This window comes from Chenopodium album, chromosome 15 (genome assembly GCF_948465745.1).
Source record: "Chenopodium album chromosome 15, dcCheAlbu1.1, whole genome shotgun sequence".
Classification (NCBI taxonomy): domain Eukaryota; kingdom Viridiplantae; phylum Streptophyta; class Magnoliopsida; order Caryophyllales; family Amaranthaceae; genus Chenopodium; species Chenopodium album.
Genome location: NC_137848.1, coordinates 10,483,876 through 10,511,281, shown reverse-complemented (window position 1 = coordinate 10,511,281; position 27,406 = coordinate 10,483,876). Strand labels below are relative to the sequence as shown.

The following is a 27,406-nucleotide window of genomic DNA, read 5'->3' as shown; positions in this document are numbered from 1 at the left end:
TTTGTTTTCATGCCATATTGGTCAATGGCAACAAATAGATTGAATAATTTAAGATAGCAATCGATTGTCGAAGTAGTCCAATTTTAACATTATCATGTTGGATAAATTACAGATATGGTTTCCTTCACCAAAATTCACCAATAGGGCATCAACAGTTCATGCCTGCTGCCAACTGCTATCCCAACATCCATCACCAAAGTTACCTACCAACACCATTCCCGTCAACAAAAACCTACCAACAGCATCACTGCTCATTCATAAATCCGCCTTCATAGCCTCCCACATACAACCAATATTTTGTGCCTTCACTTTTGTTAGTTTTTATTTACTTTTGCTATGTATTTTTTTATATAAATGAAAAATGATAAGATACGTTTCCAAATTCGTCAAGCTGAACCATATCTGTCAAAATAAATTTAGTAACAGACAGCTAATGGTGTTCATGTATTCTGTAGTTACCATGTACAAATGGAAAAAAAATAATAATAATAATAAGAGAAAAAAGAAGGGAAAAAAGGATATAATTTACAGTTTGGGGAGAATGATTGTGCTGAATTGAATACAGTTAGATCGTTGATTCTGCCAAATCTTTGATGAACCACAATATATATACAGCAAAGATGTAAGTTGTAACTACAACACCTAAAACTACAATTTACCAAACAAAATATGTACAAGGTCACATTTTTTTAGCACATCATTGATGATTTACCAGCACTAAGGCCAAACAGGCAAATTTAGGGAAAAATTGGTATATACAACAACAAATGGGCAATAAGTCACTAATCTTGTATACCAGACTCTGCCTCATCTAAGCTATCAGCCTTTACTTCTAACATATAATCGCAAATCTCCAATAACTGATCTGCGAGGGGTGGGATACCTGGATTTCTCCCATCATTGTACATGTGGGCATTATAAGCAATTTGCCATACATCATGACGAAAATCTTGTCTGTCTTTGTACTCAAGCCGTCTAACCTTCTCTTTAATTGTGGAGAGATCCATTGGGCGTTCAATTATGTTCAAATAATCGGGAGCCTCTTTCTTGGATACAGGTTTTAAGAAAAGGTACGACACATCAATTCTCTCTTTGAGGGTGTCCAGAATGCTCTCCAAAATATTAGCTAGGCCAACCTGTCAACAATCAAACAACATTACCAAAAGCCCAAGGATACCAGCTATAAAATAGACTAATCACATCAGTCTCACCATAAATGAACTTCACAATTTCTGGAAAAATTAATGAGAGCACTAGCTAAGGAAAATACCTCTCCGCCCTTACGCCGTTTGGTTGGTGGGACAAACTCCGCGCCATACCTCCCCAAGTCTGCAACGGTCTTCCTCTTAGCATTTCTTTCCCTCTCTGGCAATCGGTTATTCCTTTTTGCTGGAAAATCCTCCAAATGATCTTTCAAGTCAATTGTCCTCTTCTTTTTCTTTTTCTTCTTGTTGGCTTTTCGCTGTTCTTCTTCTTCTCTTTCTCTACGTATGTCTTCTTCATATTTTCTAAGCTCAGCCAATCTATCTCGCTCTTCTTGCATTCTCATTTCTTCCTCATAAATCCTTCTTGCTTGTTCTTCCCTAACTCTCTCTTTTCTCCTTTTCTCTTCCTCTTCCCACATACGTTTAGCTTCTTTATTTTTCTTTCTTAATGCATCTTCACTTATATGCTTTCTTTCTTGCTGTCTGTTTACTCCAAATCCTGTTAATTCAATCATCTTCCTGGTCTTTCTGTACTCTATATCAGCACCTTCCTGGCTGGAGTGGTCTAGATTTATGACTTCCTTGGGTTGCTTGATGGTGATTTTTTTATGATGATGTTCTTTGACTGTTTCACTGGGTGGCCGTATAATAACATTGAGCTTTGCAGATTCAGCCTGAACATCATCAGGCTTCGTTTTGTTGCTTATTATTTTAATAACTTTAGGTGCAGATTTATTTACAGCTTCAACTTCAGATGTGCTTGGCTGTTCTAAACTTGGCATTGGAACAGATGTAACTTTATCCGGAACCTTCTCAGCAGCAGCATATCTGACTTTCAAAAATTTGGTCTTCAAACTAGACCTTTCCTCCTCAAGATATTCAACTTTAGGAGCTAATGTCAAACTTTTAGTCACGAGTTTCTTGTTTGAAGTCTTCACATGGGCCTGAGAAGGGGGGTCCTGAGATAAAAGTTTATACGAGTCCTTTTCTTGATCTAGGTTGTTAACCTGAGCTTCTGGATCTTCCCCATACTTGGGACAGTTCTTGTTCGTTCGCATATGGCCAAGCTAAAAATAAATTTTAAGTATAGTAAGCTCATAAAATTACAAAAGCAGCAAATCAAGAAAATCTAATGAACAGACCTGTCCACAGGCACCACAAACAAAACTATCCCGAGCTGATTTCTTTTCCTTATATACCTGGAAAAAAGGGATTTGAATTACGTTTATATAATTAATACCACCTCCGTTTTATTTTGTTGTCACGTTTTGACTTTGTGCACTATTCACATAACTTAGTTTGACTTTGTTTTGTGATTTAGTGTTAGATAAAAACAGTATGTGGTGTCTTGTTAGCTTTGTCTCAGCGTCTAGTTTCCTAATATCAAAATTTTATATTTTTTTGCTAATACGCAATTAAAGATATTTACATTTGAAAATATGCGTTGGCAAACGTGTCTAAATGAAATGTGTCAACTAATAAAAAACAGAGGTAGAATTTAAGACTCCTTTAAAATAGAATATGCATGTAACAAAACAGATAGAGTTCAGCCTGCAAGTGAACTGCAAAGTATACAAGATAAAAGATACTTGAGCTTTCATAAAGGAACAAGCAAAATTCACAGATAAAAGGATCGTGTTGCAGGCATGGTCTTGTCAGAATCGTCTCCTTCCATAGTTCCTCCCATCATCGCCCAGCCTCCCCGCCCTAGTCAGATCTGATGATTTTGAGGGTAGGTGCGCTACTTATTGGGGTGGATGGGCTGATTTTAGACCGGTTTTGGGTGGTTTTGGGGTGAGTGGGGTGGATTTCGGGTAGGTGCTGTGGGGTGGGGTAAGTTTTCAGGGTTTCGTTGCGGCTTGCGATTGGCCAGCTGTTGTCGGGGTGTTCGATAGTACGCGGTTTTGGGTGGTTTTGTCAGTGCTTGTGGCTGGGACTTATGGAAGCGGGGGGGGGGGGGGGGGGTGGGGGGGCTGGGGTTGTTGGAGCCCAACTAAAGAAGATGGAGACGTGGTGACTGAAATGGAGGTTGAAGGCGGTGGTCGATGAGGGTTTGTTGAGGCCTTGAGGGTGGTGAGATGTGTATTGAGGGCAGTGAGATTGAAGGTGGTGGTAGGTGGGGTGTGGTGAGGGAGGTAAGGGTGGTAGGGTTGATTGCGGAGGCTAGGTTGGTGTGTTGAGGGCGGTGAAGTTGATTATGGTGGCTGCCGAGAAACTGGTAGGTAGTGCTGCCAGTGAAAGAACGGCAAGGTGGTGGTTATAAGGTGGAGTCCCTTGATTTATTAATTATTCTCATTTTCTCTCATACCCTTAATGATATGCCCCCTTTTTTTTTTAAACAACCATTAAGAATTTTTTTTTGGGAATTGTGCACGAGTTTTTGCACTTAATAGTTATTTGTAACAGAGGTAGTAATTTAAAGTGTATCTACATTTGTGCTAGATAGATCCACCTCTGTCTACTGCCTAGGCAGATACAAAACAAACAAGACTGGACACAAGGATAGTTAAGCTATAGGTCACACCCCTAAAAAAAGAACAAAAAGAGCCTAGACCTAGAGATCCAAAAGGTAATATTGATCCCACTGATCAGGATGAATAGCTATTGTATTATTATTTGGTGAACCACAAGGTCCACAAATCAGTCAGTTGGTCTCATCTAGGTTGCCTATGAATAATGACATATTTTACAAAAATGGGTCACATTAGTATACCTAGATAAATCCCCCAGCCCACGACACAAATATATGTAAGCCCTACAAATTAAGTCTTGATGTCGACAAAATAAGTAGCCTTCTGCATATAATTTGTGAAATTCCCAACAAAACTATATCATATCACAGAGTCATACGGAGTATTGTATCACAAGGTCAATTTTAAATTGTTCCACATAATAAATGTCACAAAAATGTAAGCATATACAATTTATAGGCTACAAAATAAGTAGATTTTACCTTTATCCCTTCAGTCATTATTTTGACTTTTTTATTCTGTAGATCCAAAGGCAATGCTTCGTTCTTTTTCGATGTTTTTGGCTTGGTTGACATAGGTTTTTTAGAATGCAACTTTTCAACCTAACATCAACAGAATATATTTACCAACAGTTAATTCGCTCGCACGCTGACATGGACAAGCTTAATGACATAAGAAATAAACATAATAACCAATAAGGAAAAAAATTTCTTATTAAAACCAAGAGAATTTTCTCGAGTCATTACCTCCTCTGGATCAGCATTTTGCTTTCCCATCCATATACCATCAGGTACAACAGGTCCATCCATATGCTTTAACATAGTAATAGGCTTCTTGAAGCGCTCTGCATTTTCAAAGCCCAAACTCAATTGGGACCCTTGCATTGGTCTAAGTGATTCTCCTCTAGGCCTTGGTTTCTTCTTTTTCTTCCATTCAGCTTCATCATCTGCACATAATTATCTATATCAAATAAACATCATAGGAAACCCCATGTACAACTCTCCTCAAGGGCAATAAAACGTGATCAGAACACAGTTATAGCCTGTTTTCTCATCATAATACATGGGCCAGAAAATACCGTCCATGACAATCCTGCATAGTTCAGCAGCTTCAGCAGCTTCATCTTCCATTTCTTCTTCCAACCGAGCTTGCGAAGTATGACGTCTCATTTTTAGCCCCTTGACTCCATCAGACTTGTTTTTTTTAATCTCCAAACCCTCTTCACCTTCCTCACCTTCTTCTGCATCAAGTAAATTTTCTAAATCTCCAGCAAAAGAATCCAGATCACTATTTGCTTCAGAGTCACTTTCATTTTCGTCAGCATCAGCTGCTGAAAGAGATTGAATCTGCCGGTCCCAAATTTCCTGACATTTTTCTCGGGTCTGTTGTTGAAGCTGAAGGAATGACATCCGCTGGCCTCGTGCATATTTACTAATAGTAGTTGGGTCAACCTTGACTCCTGAGGCAGCTTGTTCACTTGAAAGTTTGCGTATTAATGCAATGCGATGCCACCGAGATAACTTTTCGATCTGTTCCTCAGGTATGTTGAATTTCAAAAGAACCTAATGATTGCAAAAGATCCAAGCCTCAGATAACCAGTAATATCCCTCTTCATTCAAAAATGATTAAAAAAAAACTAACTTACTAGTGAGTTTTATATTAAATAAACTAGCTAATACATCACAACACTGAGAAAAGGACGGAAAATCTAGGTTCAAGAGAATCCTGAGATTAGGCCACAAAAAATTATCATACAATAACCGGGCATTCTACTGCATATACAACAACAACAACAACAACAACAAAGCCTTAGTCCCAAAATGATTTGGAGTCTGCTAACATAAATCGTCATAAGGAACCGTAAGATATAATTAAAGGCACATAACTAGATAATCAGTTGAAAGAGTTTGAAAAAAGGCGAGTAAAGTGAGAAAAAGTAAGAGCATTCATGAAAAATTAAGGGAGTTTTAAAGAGAACTAAGAATAAAATTCAATAAAGTTTTAAAGGAGTGAGAAAATAAAGGTTTGAGAAAACTTTAGCAAAGGAAATCAATACAGTTCATAAAACACTTGTTGGATATAAAACAATAAAAGTAAATACTAAAATAACTTTTAAAAGTTTGGCATTCTATTGCATATATCTCAAGAAATTTGGCATAAACAAAAGGAAAAAGCCGTTGTGTCAAAAACAATAGAGAACACAAAATCGCAAATATATGAAGAACCAAATGGAAATTGGAATGTTATATGAACGTGCAACTAGAACCTGTAACTAATTGCACATCACTCAGTGGCGGACCTATGAAGGAACCCGTGTTAGTACATCCTTAAAAAAGAAAAACTTTTGGTCAAAAATACCAACCTGCGAAAGTTGCCATACTTAATATACTTTGTAAAAAGAATACATTCAATGCGCGCTGCTTTAGTGGTAAGAATGGGTTTTGTGCATTCCAGAGGTTAGGGGTTATCTGGAATATTTATTTTTATTTTTTTCTTATTTGAAAAGGCTACTATTGCTCAATTAAATTTCCTACTTTATTCCACAATTTTTTTCGATTGTTTAAGATAAGAACCTTCACTTAATAATCAACAACAATTACTTATTTAAAAAAATCAACAACAATAATATTGTAGTTTTATTCATTTTTAAGACTTTCAAAAAAGATACTACTACGATACTACTCCCTATATTACTTTTTATTCTTTATGTATTAGATCTCGATTGATCACCTTTATTTTTACGTTTTACTCATTTTCACACTTTTTAAAAAGATACTACTCCCTCTGTTATTTTTTATTCTATATGTATCAAATTTTGGTCGTCGTTCACCTTTGTTTTACGTTTCTTTAAAAAATTTGGACATCATGAATAATAGATACAAAGTGCTAAGTAACTCATGTTACATAAGGAGTAAATTTTAATTTTATCGTTGCATTACATTGATACCTAAAACTTATTTGTGCGAGTAAAATATTATTTTAAAAAAAAAATCGATTTTTTTAATTATCCAATGCTACCCCTAGTAAGAAATCCTAGATCCGCCGCTGACATTACTATAATAGGGCATTCTATTGCATATATATCAAAAAACTTAGGCATAAACAAAAGAAAAAGGTGTGTTAAAAACAATAGAGTTTGCACAACACCATAAATTACAATATAGTAAAAATTGGACACATTACTGCTTAGTGGCCTCATATTACCGCCGGTGATCATCACCAACCATCTTTTTAGGCCTTAACTTTCTATTAGTGGCTCAGATGTGGAGGACATGATTACTTTTGAGCTATCGTTAACCTCTTAGTTACATACGACTGTTATACACTCGTATTCTACTCTTATCAATCATTTGTTTTGTATTATTTTATACTCGGCACTTTTGAGGTGTCCATTTTCTCTCTTTTAAAAATTCTCTTATATATAGTATCCAGTCGGTACTGAAGTTTCACTTATTTTCCTCTCTCTACTAACTATTTTATATTCCCTCCGTCCCCTATTAATGTGCCTATTCCTCAAAAAAACGGTAATTAAGGAGAATGGATGGAGTAAAGAAATATTGTATAGGAAAAATAACAAGTAGAGAATATTGTATGGGAATAGTAAAAAGTAGAGAATATTTGTATGGGAAAGATAAGAAGTAGAGAATATTTGTATGGGAAAGATAAAAGTAATGATTTTTTGGGTATATGTGAATTTTGTATGGGAAGGATGACAAAGTAAGTAATGATTATGTGTTATTTTTAGAAACAGGCACATCATTGCGGGGCACCAAAGAAGGAAATAGTCACATCAAAAAGGGACAGAGGGAGTAAATTTTTGTAGAGTTTGCAGACTTAAAAATCTGTTTTCATTTTTGTTATTCTAGAAGCTTTCATTTATCACCTCACACTGTTTAAACCTAAAGATGGACATGGAAGTAATAAATTTATAAGACTCCAGGTTATCTAAATATGCTTTACTACATGTGTTCAACATTTTCATTGACTGTAGGGAGTTAAAACTTTACAAAATTCCAGGGCATAAACCGTGAAAATAACACTAACAGAAAAACTGATAAATTTGTGCATTCAAAATCTAAAGGATTTTATATAATTAAGACCTACACACCTCTCTTGCAGCCTCCATGCTCAATCGTCGAAGATCAGCATCTGTCCCAGTGACAGTAGTACCACGAGGAACAGCAGGCTTTTTCTTCACCAGAGCATTCGACAACGGAGGCTTTGCAGCAACACGAACATAACTGAAGCCTAAGCCTCGACCAGATGGATCACCAACACCTGAAATTTCCAACCGCTCTATATTTTCTCTATCCTGATGATAGGAGAAAGACAAAAGGCAAATATCAACATAATTGTAGAAGCACAAAAAATTTGTAATCTTTAGTTCTAACAGTTTTCCTTCATTTGACCACAGAAATCTAAGCTAGAACTATCAATAACTATGCTGGTCAACTGACCTAAATACCTAATACAATCTAGAGTCTAGACAGCCTGTTTACCAAGGACAGCAGTAAATTTGGCTGAGTTGACAAATACATATATTTTACGGTGACATGCTACTATAGCAATCCGTTTTACAAGAAAACCAAGGCAAGAATTATGACAAAAAGGTATATTCGAAAACTGGCATGATCAAATACAGTAACAGATATAATCCAAGAGTTAAGACAAGCAACCTTAACTACAAAGAGGGTATGGAAAATTATGCCGTAACTCAAGACAAGCAACTTAAAGACAAGACTGAAGACATAGAAAATTTACTATTACATATCTCAGAGAGCTACTTTCTAGTAGATTACTACAAAGAGGCTCACAAGTTCAAGAACACAACATATTCTTCCTATGGCATCCTATCTTCTAAATACAAGAATGTTTCCCATCAACCGCTATGGATAATTTGTTTAGTAGTCATGTTATCGCGCCTCTCAATAATAGTGTTATACCAAGATGAACTACAACAGCAAAGAAACACTGCATAGAAGCAAAGCCCAATAGGGTAGAAGCATTACCTGACTGGTACAAGCAACAAAATTGGCAGTTAGATTCCATGGAGTTATCTGCAATTCTCTCTCAATGTGTGATGCTGCAGCCAGAGCAATTGCTTCATCAGGAAGCTGATTCATTGCAGACGAAAGAGCAGCTAGCTGTGCTGGGCCTGTTAGATGTGCCAACCTTGTTATTCCAAGACGTTTGAGCCGATGAAGGCCTGCCAGTAGGCTTTCATAAGTGCAGACCTGTAACGAGAAGCATGAGATCAGGAGGCAAGCATCTTACTGAGTTATGAAAAGGGAGAAATGATAACAAAATAGATATCGACACTGAAATTGTTGCACACATTCCAGCTCAAATTGATCTTCTTTGCATCACTTTGCACCAATGGGTCAAGACATCAAAAAAAGAGGAAGATAAGACCATTCATTATTCATTAAAATAGGACTGCCAAAGTAGACAATTGTAGCACCTTTACACTGCTTCCTAGAATGACATCCACAAATGCTATTAACTTTCAGTGTATAAACAAAGTAATATGCCCACATAGATGCCTATAAAAATAGTAGTTGGAAAACTTTCAAAAGAGATGGAATTTGTTTCATATCTCTTCAAAAAACTCATCTCTTTCTTACTTAACGATAACTAATCTTTGATCCGAGATATAGTTGAAGTACATTATTTACTGAAAATATTTTCTTTGCATATTATTAAAATTATGTAAATTAACAAAATCAAACTTATGAAAAGATTAGTTTATCAAAAAACATGGAAGATTGGCTAAGATCAAATTTAGTTCAAAAATTAAAAATCTGGTTTATTTTTAAGACCTAAGAGATATTGTTGGTTTTTGAAATGATAAATCACTTTTGATAGTTAACAATTTTTTTCCCCCTTTTTTTAAAAAATTATTTCAAAATTTTGAAGCATAACAGTATTCGCAAAAAACAAAAGGTTTAGGTGGGAAAATATCATATAAAAAGCTTAGTAGCTAACACATGTGCTTCTAGGATATCCTAGATTTTTATTTTAAATATGAAATTTAAATAGGTAGACTCCAAAGGAAAATTGTAATGGCTAATAATGAAACCCAGAAAAGCCATAGCATTAAAATATCAGCCACATCACCGGATTGAAAGGAGTTGTTGAGCTAACTGTGACCGTGACTGTGACATACAGCCACAGCTATCAATAATTCCCCCAAAAGTATATACGCATTCGCAAGTGCATCCCAGTATTAAAATCTTGATTAAAGCTGGTTTAAGCAGGCGGAATACATATTAAACGCATCTGGATCAAACCCCTTTGTATTCTTAAGCTGATTCAAACCCATTGAGCAAACTCCCTATTCCCAAAAGTTCAACTCATTTTCCAATTTGCATCATTTCACAAAATTCGACTCACTTCTACTTATTCCATTTTGGGAAACCCATATTACTATCTCACCCTCCTACCCCACACTATTTACACCTCTCTTACTCTATCCACCATTTTCTTACACTCACCCACTTTATTATCCCATCTCTCTTACTTTATTCACTTTTTTCTTACATCCACTCACTTTTTCCATGCATTCCTACAAACAAGAGTCCACAGTAAGCTAGTCAAACTTTCGGGAACGGAGAGAGAATAATCATTGACCTCATATTTTCGGGAAAAAAGGTACATGTGCATGGATTATTACTTTGAGCACTACATATTTGCTTCATTTCTAGAAAAAAAACAGTCTCTGTATTGAGGAATGGAAAGGAAAACTCCCACATGTTCTATCTCTCATTATTAGGAAAAAAAAAATAGTGAAAGGCTTAAAAGAAGAGTAGCAAACAATGAAAACAAATAGAAACAAGCTAAAACGGAAACCATATAAGAAAAAACAGGGAGTGATATTGGGTGAGAATCAGTAAAACAACATTTTTAACAGGAAATATTTAGTTTTTGGCAGAAAAAAAATCAATAAACTGCAGATGAGAAAAAACACAAGAGAATTAGCACAAATCAGGTCCAATCAATAAAAATCAACTATAATCCGAGAAGTCAGTTTCAGTCATTATCAGTTCAATCAATAAAATAGACTTCAGATCAACGAAATTTGGGTGAAAAGGCCAGCTCAGCGAAATCGGGGTGAAGAGACCAAATTAAAGTTACAGCCTCCTGAAGTACACAAAATCATTCTCCAGCAATAATCTGAGATAGACTAGGATATACAGTCCACTGATCAGAATACAAGAAAACCATTTCCGACACAATTTAAATTTTAAAACAAAAGAAAGAGCATAAAATGTGCACAATAAATGAAAAGCCTCACTGTTTCTGGTGTCACCATCCGTCTAAGCTCTTCCTCTGGTGGAATGTGGAAATTGCGTCTCATAACATAATAAGATTGTCCATTTGGCCCTCTCTGGTGCACAGAAGAAATACATTCCAAAAATCATAACACCGTAAAAACCAGAGTTAAAGCCACTGTATTGATTAATTGATATAAAGAAATATCAAATAAAAATTATCAAAAATGAAAAAAAAAAAGTACCTGCACATCCGCACAATGCTTCACCTTTTTACGAAGAAAATGTTCAGCGATGTTAGAAAAATGTGCAGACAACTCATCAACACGAATCCAGGGAAGCATGCCACGTTTTTCAGCAGCACGAAACTCACGATACATATACACAAGAAGTCTATTAATCATAAAAGATTGGAGACCCTTAGCACCAGGAGACATAACTTCCATGTGCGGTTCCTGCAATCAACAAACAGCTAACAAAATCAAATGAACTAATCAAGAAAGAAAACTAAACCTTTCTCCAAGCAGAATGAAGAATAAAGCAAGAGAACAAAAATAAAAGAGGATGGTTTCCATGAAAAGATAAACAAAGTTCCAACAAAGGAAATCAGAATTTAGAACTGTTCAGATGTTGAGAACGTAAAACAAAAGCAATCAGACAAATCACCTGCTGACCAACAGCATGCATCTTGTTGATTCGTCTAATAGACAACTTCCCCTTGGCTGATCGAACCAATATGTAGTCAGTTGAAGCAACTTTATGAGGAAATATAGGTGCCCTATACATGTTTGTCTCAATACACGATTGACTACAACCCGGTTTTATATCTCCGAGAAAGGGGGATTTATCAGCTGGATCAAGAGCCAGAACTGTCCCTAATCCACTATTCAGATTACGTAACATATCACCATTTTGATCATCTGAAGATGATTTCTGATAATAAGAGCATAGTCTAGCACCCATTCCAACATTACTAATCAACAGAGGTCTTTCCTCACAATACCTGCATAATAAAACAATGGTCTTTTAGTTATGGCCCCCCTAGGCAAAACAGAATAAGCAAACAAAATAATATTATTGCTCCAGTTAGGCATCCTTATAAATTGTTCACATATTCTACTTCAGGCAACTATTTATTTTTGGTTTTCTTTACCAACATTTCCATTAGGCATTTTCTGTTTCTTTTTTCTATTCTTTATTTTCCTCTTAGATAATTCTCTATGAACGTAAAATTATTAAAAAAAACTCTTTTAAAAGTTTTGTGGTCAACCTTTAAAAGTTTTGATTATTAATTATCTTAAACCTATAAGAAATAATATAGACCATAAAAAGTCAAATAGAGCAATCATTAAGGGATGGGGTACATATTTAGAGTGAAGACTTATTTGATACTCCGTACATCACAAAAAATTGAAATACTTCCTCCACTCCTTGAATATAGCTACGTTTACCTCTTTAGGAAGTTCAACAAAAATAAAAATTTTTGCAACATACCCATATTAGGAGAGAAATACCCTTACCTTTTGATACTTGTTGCTATAGTATGCAAAAAAATTGTAATAACTAATGCAAAGAGAAATTTAAAGAAGATAAGAAGAAGACAAAGATAAAAGGAAGCACAAGAGCCATAATTTAAGCAAATGAGCTCTAAATGTCAGATAAAACTTATTCCTTGTGAATTTAGGGCCTCCGTGTGAATTCTTACTGTGCATTAGTTTCCACAGCTCGTAAATACTTTTTAAAACTATCTGCACATTGGCAGAGAATACCATAGAAAAATAGCTATCTCAAAAGGTCCCAGTCTCAGTTCTATTATAGCCCCTGTTTGCTTGCATTTTGTTTTGGAGTTAATAATGATACACTGTTGAACAATGTTGGGCATAATTAACTTGATAAAGTTCACATAACAAAGCTAATCACTGATTAAAGAAAACAAATGTAAAAACAGCCTGTAAGGTAGTCCAGACTCCAGAAAGTACATTATATAAAGAGAAAGCACTCTGCGACAAATGCAAGCTCAACCCTAAAAATCCACAGGTTCCTTTCTTCTCAAGTGCAGAATCCAAAAGCCAGTGGAACAATATTCCCCAGTTCAGCACTTCAGCCTTCAAATCTTTATCTATATTCTTCTGTTCTATGCAATAGATTATCTTGGGCTGCGTGAAACTGAAACCCACTCATCCCAAGAAAAACTAGTGATCTTTCAGTCATTTTTTCCACAGGGAAAAAACCGAAAAACATACTTCCTCCGTTCTTTTTTACGCAACTTGTTTCTTTTATCACACGTCCCAATGCAGAACTTTAACGATCAATAACTTTAATTCTTCATAAGTAAAAATTATAGAAGTTAGATATTATGATAGTACTTATTGAGACGAGTTTTTAAAAAAAAAAAATCCCACATGAATATGTTTTTCCTTACATAATTCACAAAAAACAGTCAAAAGAAGGGTGGTGAATAGTGTAAAAGTCAAAGCGGGTCAAGTAAAAACGAACGGAGGAATTAATAAGTGATTAACTCTTAGATTGCTATTGCATATGGTTAAGGAAGCACCCATTTCAAATTTCCGTAAGGTTGCTAGGTATTTCTTGAAAGATACACATCCAGAATCAAGAGGGAAAAAAAAAACTTATGTTATTGTAGCTGCTTGTGGTATCCTAAGTCAATTGATCTTCAAATAATTGGTTCCAATTCCAGCAGCTACTAATAGCTACTAGAGTTCAACAGGATTAACAGAACTTCTGGGCTAGAGTACCTTTTTATTATGATTTTTTCTTTTTTTAAGAACTTCTAGATTAAAAATAGCTGGTCCTGTGGCTGTATAGGATATAATAGTATCCATGTTTATATTTGTTGTAATCCTACAAGCCCGCTATTTTTCTGTTAAATCATTCAGAAGATTCCTTGTCCTCTACTGATGTGCTTGCCTTCTTAAATTACTATGCACACGATGATGTCAAAAAACAATTATCTTAACTATCTAATAGAGAATTACAATTTTACGTAAGTATACAATAAGAAAAAATGTTATAAATAAAAGGAAATTTTAGATTTTAACACCAGACAAAAACCCGAAAATGGTTTTTAAAACCCCCATAAAAAATAAAAAATAAAAAAAAATTTTAAAAAAAAATATTTTAACACCAGACAAATTTTTAAAAAAATGGATTTTACCAACACTTAACTGATTATGTTTAGGAATCCGTTAAGTGGGCCATGAAGCCACGTGTCCCTTTATTATTGGCCAAAAAAAAGGGAAAAAAATAAAAAAAAAAAACCTAAAACTACCTAGCCACCCCAGCCCCGCCACTGCCACCTTCTTCTCCACCTTGACCCACAGCCGCCGACGCAGCCAGCGGCGCACCACCTCCCCCTCCCTCACGGACCGATCTGAAACCCTTTTCCCGCAGCCCTAAACCACCCCAAAACCATCTAACTACAGCTGCCATTCCCCGAGAACAGCCACAAATTCGGCCATTGATGGCCGAAATCGGCCGGTTAAGGCCACCCAGCCCCAAAACCGGCCGATTTCAGCCATTAATGGCCGAATTCGTTGCCGTTTTGGAGGAGGGTTGCGGATTAGGGTTTCAGCCATTAGTGGCGGGGTAGTTTTGGGGCGGATTAGAGTTGCAGAGGGGAGGGGATGAGCCAGCAACTGCGTTGGGTGAAGGTGGCTGGGTGGGGCGGTGGTGGGGCTGGGTAGATTGAGGAATTATTATTTTTTTAATTTTTTCTTTTTTTTTAATTTTTATTTTTTTAAAACAAGTAAAATGGTGACACGTGTCACCGTGGACCCCACTTAACGGAATTTTTGGACGGAGACCGTAAAGTGGTGGTAAAAACCATTCTAAAAAATTTGTCCAGTGTTAAAATAATATTTTTTTTATGGGGGTGTTAAAGACCATTTTCGGAATTTTGTCGGGTGTTAAAATCTAAAATTTCCTAAATAAAATATTACATGAAAATATAAATATTACTGTAATTCATGTTTAAGAAAAGAATAAGGTAGGTAGTTGAGCATGTTACCCCAACTAAAAATGGTAACAAGTGATTGTTGATTTTTATTTTTTATTATAATGAATTTCAAAAAAAACAGAAAAGATAGAATCAGTTTGATTAAAAAATTTAAATATGTGTATTAAATGATTGGTTTTGCCGATGGACATAAATTTATATTATGTAAGTTATTTATTATTGACATAATTTTAGTATTGAATATTTGAATGTTATTTTTATTTATATATTCTTTGCTAATTGATTGATGTTTCCTTTTTGTAAATGCTGATTGATTGATGTTTCCTATTTTATTTGCTAATTGATTGACTTTTTTTTTTTTTACAATTATCTCTTACACTATGTCTAAAGGAAGAAGGACGCTGTGTCTTTTTAGGGGGACACCACAACCTGCCCCCTCACTTATATATAGAGATCAATGAAATTGCTTTCACCCAAGGTAAATAATCTGACAGAAACCACTAACCGACTAACCACACAAGCTTACAACACTATTTGTCCTTCAGAGGATGATGAAACAGAAACAGAAACAGAACAATGTTGTAAGCTTATGGACAAGTCAACAAGACCATTGCCAGTACATTGAACTTCCTAAATCCTAATTATCCATATAAAGAAAAAGTTATGCTTTGCATGTACAATGATGAACCAGGCATTGATGCTTGAACAAGTAACTTACTCCATTAGGAAAACATGACCATCTTTGAGTGAAAGATCAGATTTCTTCTTAAAAGCCCCTGGTGGACGCAAGGACTTGCTCCCATTAGGAAGCTTCTGTGCAATTGGCAACAAATGTATCTTTGTACGGACAAGATGAAGCAATGAATTAGGCCGCACATTCTGGGTAGCAAGAGTCATATGGTCATCGAGCTCTTTTCCCATATAGAATATTTTAACAGCTTCAGTCAATTTAAAATCTGCAATGAAAAAAAACCAACTAGGCATGAGCATTTCAAACTTCCAGCAATAACTATTAACTAAATACTCAGGAGCCATAAAAAAAAATATTAGATAGTTAGTAAGATTCATTGAAACCTGAAACAAGCACAGATTTTGAATTAAGGTGGCTCACCCAGTTTTTTTGAAGCTTTTGATTTTAATGAGCTAATATTTTCTTCTGCATCCACATTGATTTTGCAACCTTTGCCACCCAGGCTTTTCAGTAAAACCTTCATAGGCCCTTGCACAGGAAGCCTTTCCAGCTCTTTAACAGCTAACTCACTTACACGTGGATACCATGTTGCCTTTGGACGATGAAAGTTAGCAATATCCTTGCTGCAAGACATCCAAAAAGAAGCAGGTTAACATAGACATCCAAGATTTTATATGACATCAAGCACATCTAGGCTTCCAGAAAACTTTCAGCAATCAGAGCTTCACTAGATGAAAAACCAAGTAAAACAATAATGTGACACGGGTTATGATATGACAGGGGTCATCTGTTCAGTTTTCCCCAGTATTTTTTTTTTTCCATTCAACTAAACTAAAGGCTTAATCCAAGGCTCCTAGCTATGATGTTCCAACCCCACCCCACCAAAATACTCAATCACAAGTCCTAAACCTTCCAGCAGTAGCTCACAACCACTTTGGTTCTTCCCCTCTCCAACAGTTACTCACAACCTTCTTGCTTTCCAAGTAAGACCAACTACAGGAGTGGTCAATAAAACAGTATAAACACCATGATGAGCAAAAATAATTGGAAGAAGATTGTGAGATATTATTCTACAATGACACATTTCTAGTGAAATGAAAATCACTGTAATTAAGGTCCGTGGTCTACAAGCTCAAAGTCTCAAATATGAGGTGAGGACATCTCTTGACCACATCTGCCACTCATCACTGCGAAGATGGTTTGCAAGGGATGAGGCTACATAAGAAACAGAGAATTCAATGCGGGGCTTTAGAGGATTTTTAAGCAATCAAAGTTGTGATTAAAGGCTAGCTCCAGAGACCAGTGTATTAAATAGCGCGCCTAGGGGTATGCGCTTAACTTGGTACAAACGAGGCGTTTTTGGTTAGGCGCACAAAAAGCGCCCAAGGCACACCTGAACCAAACTTCAGCCAAATTTTTTTAAATGGCCATATAAGCGCACCAAGGCGCTGCAGAACCCCTCCTAGCTTCATTGCGCCTTGAGCTTTTTTATACTTTGTCAGAGACAAACAGAGCCAGTAGCAAGAGGAATGAATTCATACATTACTATTGTGAACAAAGGCCAAAGGGAGTTTTAACATATATTTATATCAGCATTATGCTTGCACAATGGAAATCCAACACCCTGCGAGATGTGTAAGAGCCAGGAGAGCGGCTAAGTTCCGTCTTTATCAAAAGGTAGGGATTATTTTAATAAACAAATAAAATAATGGAGGCAATTTAAAGACCTTCATTTTTTTTATCACCTTTTCGTCGTGCCATTCCCTTAAAATCAAATGGCCTCTTTATTATTTTATATAAAAGATATTACTGTGGTTTTCTGTATTTTGGTTTTTTGTTATTCATATATTCCACACATCAGTGATCAACTGCTTAACTAAGTTCTTAAATGCAAGAAATTTTTTCCTAACCATTCATCCAAAACTTCAAATGCTTAACTTTAGGGTTCGTTTGGCATTACTGTAGTTTTCTGTATTTTGGTTTTTTGTTATTTATATATTCCACACATCAGAGTGATCAACTGCTTAACTAAGTTCATAAATGCAAGAAATTTTTTCCTAACCATTCATCCAAAACTTCAAATGCTTAACTTTAGGGTTCGTTTGGCATTCTTGTGGTTTTCTGTATTTTGGTTTTTGTTATTTAAAACCATATGATATTATTTAAAACCTATGATATATGTCATATAATGAATCAAAAATTAGTCAAACTTCTTAAAATCATGATAATTTTGAAAACTGACAAAGGAAACACATTTTTCTTGTTTTCTGTTTTTGAATTTTTGTTTTCAAAAAAATGGAAAACTAAAAACGATGTCAAACAAGCCCTAAGTTCCTTCGTTAATAATAACTCTAATCTATACCAACCGTCCTTTTAGCTAATTCCTTTTGATCCAAAATATGTCGATTTATGACACTACTAAGAAATGCTTGAAAATTCATGAACTTTTGGGAGTTTGGGATCCAAAGCAGACACACAGCACAGCACAGCACTACTATGAATAATCATAAAATGGCAAACAATAACGAATGGTAAAAGGTGAAACAAAAAGAATTGTCTTACTTGCTCAGTCTAGGTTTTATTGTTTGCAGCTTCAATGCAGGAATTGAATGCAAAACTTTCACACTATGAGCAGTTCGTTTCTTTGAAAGCGACTTTAGCTGCGGTGAAGTTTTTCGGTTGGAGTAATACTTGTCATTAGCAATATTAAATCGTCCACCAGATAATGTCAGATGACCAGGAACTTCGAAAACTTCAGCACCAGTTGTTCCGTTTCGTGTAGTAATCATTGCCCCAGCATGAACCTGTAGATGCTCATAGTCTTTGTTGTCTAAGAGTTCAAAGACCATCTGCTCATCTTGAAGATCATATATTAGCTTTGGTTTAGCAATTGGCTTCCCAAATTCCCATACTATATTATCGATCCAAGACCCTTCATTTAATTCTTTGTTTTGTAACGCTAGTTGTTTAAATCGCTTCATAAAGTCAAGTTGTTCAGGTTCTTCTGATTCATTTCCCTTCCTTGTATCGGAAAGATTTGAAGACTCATTTTCCAATCTAGACTCTAACCTCAAGAGTTGAGGATGGAAAAAGCTCTCTGAGAAGGCAGGAGCAGCAGAATCTCCAAACCCAAATGGTTCCACAGAGAAGTTAATCAAACTATTGTGACACAAATTATCCTTCTCGCAAGGCATACTTTTGGAGTCAGACAACTGCTCGTGGGACCTCAACATGATTTCTTTCTCTTCATGAGTCAGGGACTCAGAATCAGGTCCAGAGAGTTCACAACTTTCCACGGATATTGGACTCACTGTAGGGGAGTTGCCCCAGATAATCTTATCTTCCCAGTCCTGCTGATCTAGTGAGTAAAATTCCGTAGACATACATGACTTTCGTTCAGCACAAAAATCAAAGGTCGAATCTGTTCTCATAGGCTCAGAACTAAGACAAGAGTCTTTCTTCACAACATGAACGGTACACATTCCTTCAATCGAATCTAACTTTGAGTCATCATCCACTAATACTTCAGAATGATCTTGCGCTTCCTGCATGTGTTTTCTTCTGTCAGAAATCACTTGGCAGGATCCCCTAAGAAATTCCTCCTCATCCTCCTCAACCATGTGTGATGAATCAAGAGAAATATACTTGTCTGAAAGAGGAAAATAAGTCAGAGTCAAGATATATAGTAGCTCGTTAGTACATAACATCAGATGCAGTAGAACCCGTGCACTAGAGAACTAGGGAATCTATAGCCAATACACTATTTATCAGGGAACAAAGACATTATTGAAGAAACATCAGACTGTAGTTAAAGAAATTCCATAAAATGTTTAATACCACCACTCCCAAAAAAAAAAAAAAAAAAAAAAAAAAAAAAATTAAAAAAAAATAAAATTGAAAATTAACACACACACTCACTCACAAACAAAAAAGAGAAAAATCAATAGAAGAGAGAGAAGGAATTACATCATAATTATACAATGGTTACATCACAAAAATAGTACGGGCATATTACCTTTAGGAATGGAATACCTGTGCCCCCTTCTTCCAGCCTTTTTCAAGGGCTCACTAACACCAAAAATTTCAGAAAACTTCAAAATTGCCATTCCATCTTCTACACATAAAATAGGCAGTCGCACCAAACTTTTAGTATCAGTAACATCATGGGAAACTACAGGTTCATCCTGTTGACAAAGAAACAGAATTAATCCATGGATTAGCCAATCTCTAAAAAGTGCATTTAAATTGATATACCTTCTAATAAGATAAACTTTAATTTGAAAAAAAAAAAATGAGCAGTAAATGAAACCAAGAGTCAAATAGAGCAGTTCGTGTGCACGCCAACAGCTACATTACAAGTTTGGTTCTTCCTAATATAATTCACTGACACCAATGGAATATACAATGAAATTATTTAAATAAAAGGTAATCAAAATTAAAGTAAGCACCATCAACAAGAAAGACATGAATGGGAACAAACTACTCTAATAACCCCAAACTAAGGGCCTTTTTGGTTGGGAGGAATTGGGAGGAAAAGAAAAGAAAGGAAAGGAAAAATATATGTTCCTTTATTTGGTTCTAAAAGTTAAATGGGATTTGAAAGGAAATGAAAGGAAATGGAAGGAAAGCTTCCTTCACAAAATCTTCCAATTCCTTTTCTCCCATAATTGGAGGAATTTGGGTGGAAAGAAAGGAATTTAATTTATCAAGCTTAAAATTAGTTTTCTCTTCCCTTTCCTTCCTTTACTAATATCATACCAAACATTGGATAATATAGTTCTTTCCTTTCCCTTCTTTTCTTTTCTTTTCCCTTCCCTTCCTTTCTCTTCCTTTTCTTTACTAATATTGAAACCAAGCAAAGCCTAAAAATGAGACAAAATAACTATTAAAAAAAAGTTGCTGTTCCAAAGTGTACTTGGAAATCAATCAATCAATCAATCAATCAATCAAAGCCTTAATCCCAAAAGTGGGGTCGGCTAACATGAACCAAATTTGATTATTCCGTGTAGTCATCAACATAAATCTTTCTCCTCCATCCCTTACGATCCAAAACTTCATCCTCACGTAAATCCATGCACTTCATATCCTTCCTCACTCCTTCCAACCAAGTCATCTGTACTTGGAAATGGCCGAAATAATTTTATTTTATTTTCTTTATTTTTCAAGACAAGTTCCCAGTAAAGATTTGAGCCCTTTTTACGATAAAATTAATACATGAATTTCTCAGAACACATGGTGCCATAATTTATAGAAAAAGAGGCCATAGTGCCTCATAACCAGCAATAAAAAAAAAAATTACCATGTCATAAAAGTACATAATAGATATTTGATGCAGAAGCACTTAAACATCCACATTATTAAATCCAAGCTCAATGATTCCTGCAAGTGAGTGAGCTTCCAGATATTGCGCTAGTTGCTTAACTAATTTGTACTAAACTGAAGATTTAGCACCAATCAAGCAAAAATATAATATTTAGCTTAACATTTTGAACAAAGCCAAAGATTATTTATGATTCAGCAGACTAAGAATTGAAGCAAGAGCATGTGAGTGACAAAAATAATTAGCAGCAGCTTTCTCACACACAAACTAACTTGTAGCACTTGATTCTTTTTGTCTGTTGACAATTTGCTTTTAAAAGCATCAAGATTCAAGACTTGATTCTGCTTCTATTTGAGATTAAATACCTCCTAAATTTACAAAGTAATAACCAGCGAAGTGTTGACTAAAAAACATTCAGGCGGCCAATGAACATCTGTAGGAATTAGGTCATTTACATTACTGTTAAAGCTACTGCCAGAATTAATATAGCCAACGTGGTGTAGCAATTCCCGTAGAATAATATACACCCTCTTAGTAATTCTGTCAAAACTAAATAGCATATATTTTAATAAACTTTAGGTGTCGAACATCAGCATAAGAACTTCCAGCAATATATATAGCAACTGAACAGACTAACAGAGAAAATAAATAATCATCCATTACACGTAATTAAGGTCATCAAGTATACCTTTTGAAATTCAGTAAAACCAACAGAAGTTTCAGTCTGAGCTGGACTGGTATCCATAGATGATTCAGGATAGATATCTTGGTTAGCTGCTGTAACATCATTGGCATTCTCGACTGAAAGAAATTTAATACAGTAAGTTTCAGAAAGATTTGGATCTCGTTGTGATTAAAAGAAAAGCAATGAATCACCAAAAAGAATCAGAAGACCCCACAACTGATATGAACATATCCTCATTTTAAAAATATTCTGAGAACAGAAGCATCTTTTCTAGGATTTCAATTCTCAAAAATGTCAGATCCCACTGCAGTCCTAGCACAAAAAAAGAGATCCCTGACCTAAACAACTTAGTCCCACAAAATTTGGAACAAAGTCCACAAGAAGTGCTGCAGCAAACTCTTCCTAAAATCAACAATCAATCCAACCATCCTAATGTCATTGTGTTAAAATTCTTAACCATTTTCTTCAGTGGCATTTTTGTAAGAAGATAGAAGTTATATTCCCTTCCCAATGTGTCACTTCAGGCTTCAGCAATCTTCACTGCTTGGAAATTTTATCTAATTTCCAGCCTCACTTTTCTTTTCCTTTCCAGGCCACCCCATTCAATCCAGACATGGATGCCTTCTACAGCAAGTTATTTAAAATTAGTGTTGGTGCTTCACGGAAAGATGTTTATTTGGTTGAGGCCTTGAGGGTTTGGCAGGCATCAAATTAGTCAGACCAGGACAGGACTTGGATAAAGAGTGTTAGGCAAAGAAACGCAGCCAGAATTTCTCAGCAGAGCAAGCTCTGGTTTTACTGGACCATAAGAAATGGAGAAATGTTAATTAATCCCAGCAAAACTGACCCACACCCGGTAACCCAACCCATAATCTACTCGACATCATGTGACTACGTTAATCCAAACTGTCCCGCCAAATCCAATGCGTCTACTAATAATTATTTTATCATAATATGCCAATAGGAATTAGGAAATAGAATGGAATATGACCCGATCCAACCTTAACAATTCTACACCTAAACATGAACTGACCAGATCCCAAACTAAACAACTCAATTGCCTTTCTAATGTTAATATGGATTAATAACGAATTACATTTATTCTAGCGAGCTGATCAGATTATAATACATTGCAAGGCATTAAAAAAAAACAGCTTTTGAGGTCTCACATTCTATTCAAGACTTAAGGATGCAATAAGGTAGCAGATGATTTAGAAAAAGAAGCAAGGAGCTCAATTCTTTCGATAATCAGAAAAACTTTGAAAGTAGAAACCCCCTGGAGTTTATTCCATCAACTATGTAGGCTTATTGGATGAAATATGGTTTATCATAATCTACTACATAATTTAATTGCCCCTTTCTACCAAAAAAAAAAATAGTAGCCGCATTCCTTTCATCAGGTTAGCGAACAGCCAAACATCAAAACTTAATAGCAAATGGCAAAAAAAGAGACCACAGACCATTGCCAATGAGAAATATCAACTACCAACATATCATCCACCTAAGAGGCCCTAATTAAACAAATGTTTTGGAAAAAATAGTTAGCCTACAGAAAAAAATAATAAATAATAAATAAAATGTGTGCAATAGGCAGGCCAGAAGATTAGAAATTTGGAAAGAAAAATAACTAAACATATGTGGGGTGAGAGAAATATAAAATGTGAGAAGCGTTACTTGAAAATCGAGAGAAAAATTATTTTCATAGTAGAGTATAAGGCAAATGTGAAAAATAATGTATAGCTGAGGGAATAAATAAAAGACAAAAAAGCCATTAAATTTATAATCAAGAACAGAACATCCAATAAAAAAAAAATAAAAAAAAAAAAATTGTGCATGCCATAGACACCAGAAGATAAGCTACAGACTGACGTTGGCGATTCCAAAAAGGGGGGATAAAAACCTGGTGACGCAATTGCTTGAATCACCAACTTGTTATCCACGGGCTCGATATTCTCATCATCCAGTGGCTTCAAAACTAGGTCTTGAACAGCACGTGTTTCAATGTCAGCTTCACTAGCAACAGCATCAAATTCCTTTTCATCATCCACATCTTCATCATAATCTTCATCATCAAAAACAGAGGATTTGTGATCCAAATTAGCTGCAGGAGCATCAGCTGGAAAATATTCGCTTTTTGGCAACAGATGATCCTCCTCGGTACCAGTGTCAATCTCAGGACCCTCATATTGCTCATCTATATCTTCATAATCAACAGCGTCCACAGCCTTCTCATCATAATCTGAACAGAAGTACAAGTTTCTCAATTTACAGGACACACCCAGTCACTAAATCTCAGAAACATATGGACAAAAGTAAACTTTAAAGCACAGCTTCTAAGGCTCATCTTACAACAATATCACTCCTTCAAAGTGAAGCCAAATGATTTCTGATTTTTGCAGATAACATCAAAATAACATAACAAGCACCCAGATCCACAATCTAGTGCACAGATTAGATCAAACTCCATTTACAATTCGGATGCATTTCTTAACAGGTAATATGTTATCTCAATTTCAAAAAATAATTGGAAAGCTACAAGCTTGGATTCAAACAAATACCAGCACCTATAATCAAGATTACAAAGATAAAGTTCCATCTACTAATAAAATCCATAGCAACAAAGTAATACACAATAGAATCATATAAAGATGAAGTTGGGATCCTGAAACAGCAATATCAAGCAATAAATCTAGGAAAATGAAAAGAAAAAAAAAAAACTAGAAAAATGGAAACAACAGAGTTTTCAAATTAATATGAAGCAAATATCTGAAGAAAGCAACTCTTGACAACATGTGGAATCTATCATATCCCCAATGAGAATCCTGTAACCCGTGTAAGACCATCATATATGCCTCCTAAGTCCTAAGTTAGGTACATAAAACAATATCATATTAACAAATCTTTTAAGCAGTGTATAAACATATATAGTATTAAATTTAAAGACATACGAAATGGCATCAGTAGCTCAAGACAAAACCAAAGGAACTCTAATTTCATAAAACATCAGTATAAAACATCAGTACAAAACCTTCTTCAACTGTAGAAGCAGCAGCTGGTGTCTGTGAGGATCTTCCTGAAAACTAGAATCACTCAAGTATCAGAATTATATATGAAAAAACTTAGGACATACCGTTCGATAACAAAAAGCAGAAAAGGAAATCATACATTCATAACAGTGAGAGATGATCCCAACTTGGCAGCCAGTGCATCAAGATGCTCTTTTGCATCCTGCAAGAAAATCCCTCAAAATCAGCATGGAACATCTAACAACTGCCAGGCAAAAAAAAAGCTCTCTCGCTCTCTCTACCAAAACATATATTTACATACTCCACCATTACATATTATCAATCAACAATAACTTCTTTCTAATTCCATATCATATATCACTTGGAAATATGATAGAAACATTTCTTGTCATTTTTTATCACATCTGAGATATTACTAGTCAACTTTAAATAGCTACAGCATCTATGAAGTCCACAAAGCACATAGCCTTAGAAAGATGAAGGAACATGGGGAATACAGGTTAAGTCGGTGACGATTATATTCCAGCACTCGAAATGGGTGAAGTGGAAGTGTCCAGAACATGATTCATTTGACAGTGTAATATTTATCCAGAAGCCTCATTTAGCAAGGCTCTCACCCCTAGGATAATTCTCATGAAAAACTTTATTAAATTCAGATCAATAAACTTAATAAGGCATCTTTCATTCCTTATCACATCTAAAATTACCATGAGCTCAATAATATGAATTGGGACAACTCATCTTCCACTAAAACCACTCTATAACCAAGTACATACATTAAAAAGGAATTAAGTAATATTGAAAGAAAGTTACCATAGTGACAGTTTAACATCTGTTGACAGACAAAATGAAGAGGCAGTATGAAATTTTAATTCAAATCTATCCTGCTTAATATTGAAAAGCATTAGACTAAATACAAATTTCAAGCCTTTGATAATTAGAAGTAAACCAATATGATAGTTTTTAGTTAGTATTTCAAGATAAGTAAGTCTGTGGCCAATAAGTTCAGCAAAGTTCAGTTCATGACCAATGAAGGGTCCCTCAAATAAAATTCACAAAAACAATACTTCCTCCGTTTTTTAATATTTGCAACACTTCCCTAAAATGGAAATGTCACAATACTTGCAACACACTATAAATGGAAAGTTATTTTAGAGGAAAACTATACTATTTCCCTTATTTATAGCACATGGCCCCCTAAATTACACTACTAGCAACCACTCATCCCATATTATATATCATGTGAACCCCACATTTCTTAAATACCGTGAAAAAGTGTGTTGCAACTATTAAAAAACGGAGGAAGTATGATATAAGTTCATACAAGTTGAATTCAAGGCTCATAATATAAAATAAGTAAATTTTGGGTGAAGAGAACAACCTTAATCATTTGAGATACAATTCTAGGGATTTAGAATTCGTACTTGTAATATAAATGGCATCACAACAAAAACAGCATAATGAATTAAATAAAATTAAAAAATACCAATTTGGTAGAATGTCAAAATGCTAGTGTAGGTCCATGTACAACACATATCTCACAATATATTACCATTAAACAGGTATTAAATGTGTAGAAACATAGTGAAAGACATGCAAAAAAATAGAAATTTTTCACAAATATCTTTGTCAATAAATCTAATAAATACTGAGTACAAATTCAAGTATACTATTGCAGCCACATAAAGTCATACACTATAGGAACCTTTCTTGAGAGCTAAAAGATGGCAAGTGAAGCACAGAATATTACCTCATCAAGGTAATCGACTTCAAGTTCGCCCGAATTATCAACATTCCCGAACATAAAACCCAATAGCTGATTACCTCCACCAGCCTCTTCATGTTCTTCTTCATCATCATCTACTAGCATAAATGAGAGCAAACAAATTTAGTTGGGCCTAACTACATTTAGCTTGCACCTAGACATTTTCACAACCTTTTAAGCAACTATCTACGAACTCAAAATAGTCACAAAATTAAAGTATAGGCTTATCTTTCAAGAGTCGAGAACAAACAGAAAACTAATCAAATAACAGAATTTTTTTAGCATAACATGCGACCTAGGTGTTTTCTATTCTAACGGCGACATTTTCTGCAGCAATTTAGATAGAACTTTACTTCTCAAACACCATATACTGCGAATTAAACTAATAATTAAGCTTCCTAAGATGACTTTCTCCATTTCTTATCCATGGAAGTAAAAATGTATCTTCCTATTCAAATTTCATACTCAATTTCGAATGTAAATGCCACTTACAATTTCTTCCCCAACAAATTAAATCATAATCAAGCGCGGTAAATTACCTGATTCTCGATCATCATGCGAACCGCTTGCCGGCTCTAAACTCATATCAACAAAAAATAGCTCCCAAGAACTCTTAAATCACAACCAACTCACCCTACGAAAAAAAAAAAAATCAAGAAAAAATTACATTAAATTATTCTCGCTTAAGATTATGAATAGCAAAATTCTAACAACGAGATCGCTGGTTGGCAATCTTTCATAACCAAAAGTTCAATAATCCACCTTAGAAGAACCCTAAATTTACTATAGTGACAATTAAATTAGCGATTAACACTAGGTTGTGAAATTGATATTCGTGATTGAAGAAAAAAAACATCTTACCTCGGAAGCTGCTTCAATGGAGAAGAGAAAGCTCACAAGACGCTTCAATGGAGAATTCAGAGTACGCTTCAATGGAGAGAGAAAGATGGGGGAGCGATACAGCGAAATCGTGAAAAAGCGTAGGGGGGAAAGGGG

The 27,406-nt window shown here is 35.2% G+C and overlaps 1 protein-coding gene across 2 annotated transcripts; it reads right to left on the bottom strand.

Moving 5' to 3' along the window:
- Window positions 1–504: 504 nt before the first annotated feature.
- LOC145582923 (transcription initiation factor TFIID subunit 1-like) lies at window positions 505–27,406 on the bottom strand. Of its 2 annotated transcripts, none has more exons than XM_081639979.1 (22): window positions 27,272–27,406; window positions 26,950–27,044; window positions 26,396–26,508; window positions 24,785–24,847; window positions 24,648–24,699; window positions 23,520–23,858; window positions 21,623–21,735; window positions 19,630–19,798; window positions 18,177–19,263; window positions 16,035–16,237; window positions 15,642–15,879; window positions 11,614–11,950; window positions 11,193–11,402; window positions 10,971–11,063; window positions 8,686–8,910; window positions 7,785–7,988; window positions 4,755–5,238; window positions 4,423–4,622; window positions 4,159–4,278; window positions 2,348–2,404; window positions 1,271–2,272; window positions 505–1,136 (listed from the first exon to the last, which is right to left on the bottom strand). In XM_081639979.1, the coding sequence occupies exons 2-22, from the start codon at window positions 26,993–26,995 to the stop codon at window positions 783–785; spliced, it is 5,709 nt and encodes a 1,902-aa protein (XP_081496105.1). In that variant the 5' UTR covers window positions 26,996–27,044; window positions 27,272–27,406; the 3' UTR covers window positions 505–782. The 2 variants fall into 2 exon arrangements, with proteins under 2 accessions (XP_081496105.1, XP_081496106.1); XM_081639980.1 differs by having other exon boundaries at window positions 506–1,136; window positions 26,396–26,505.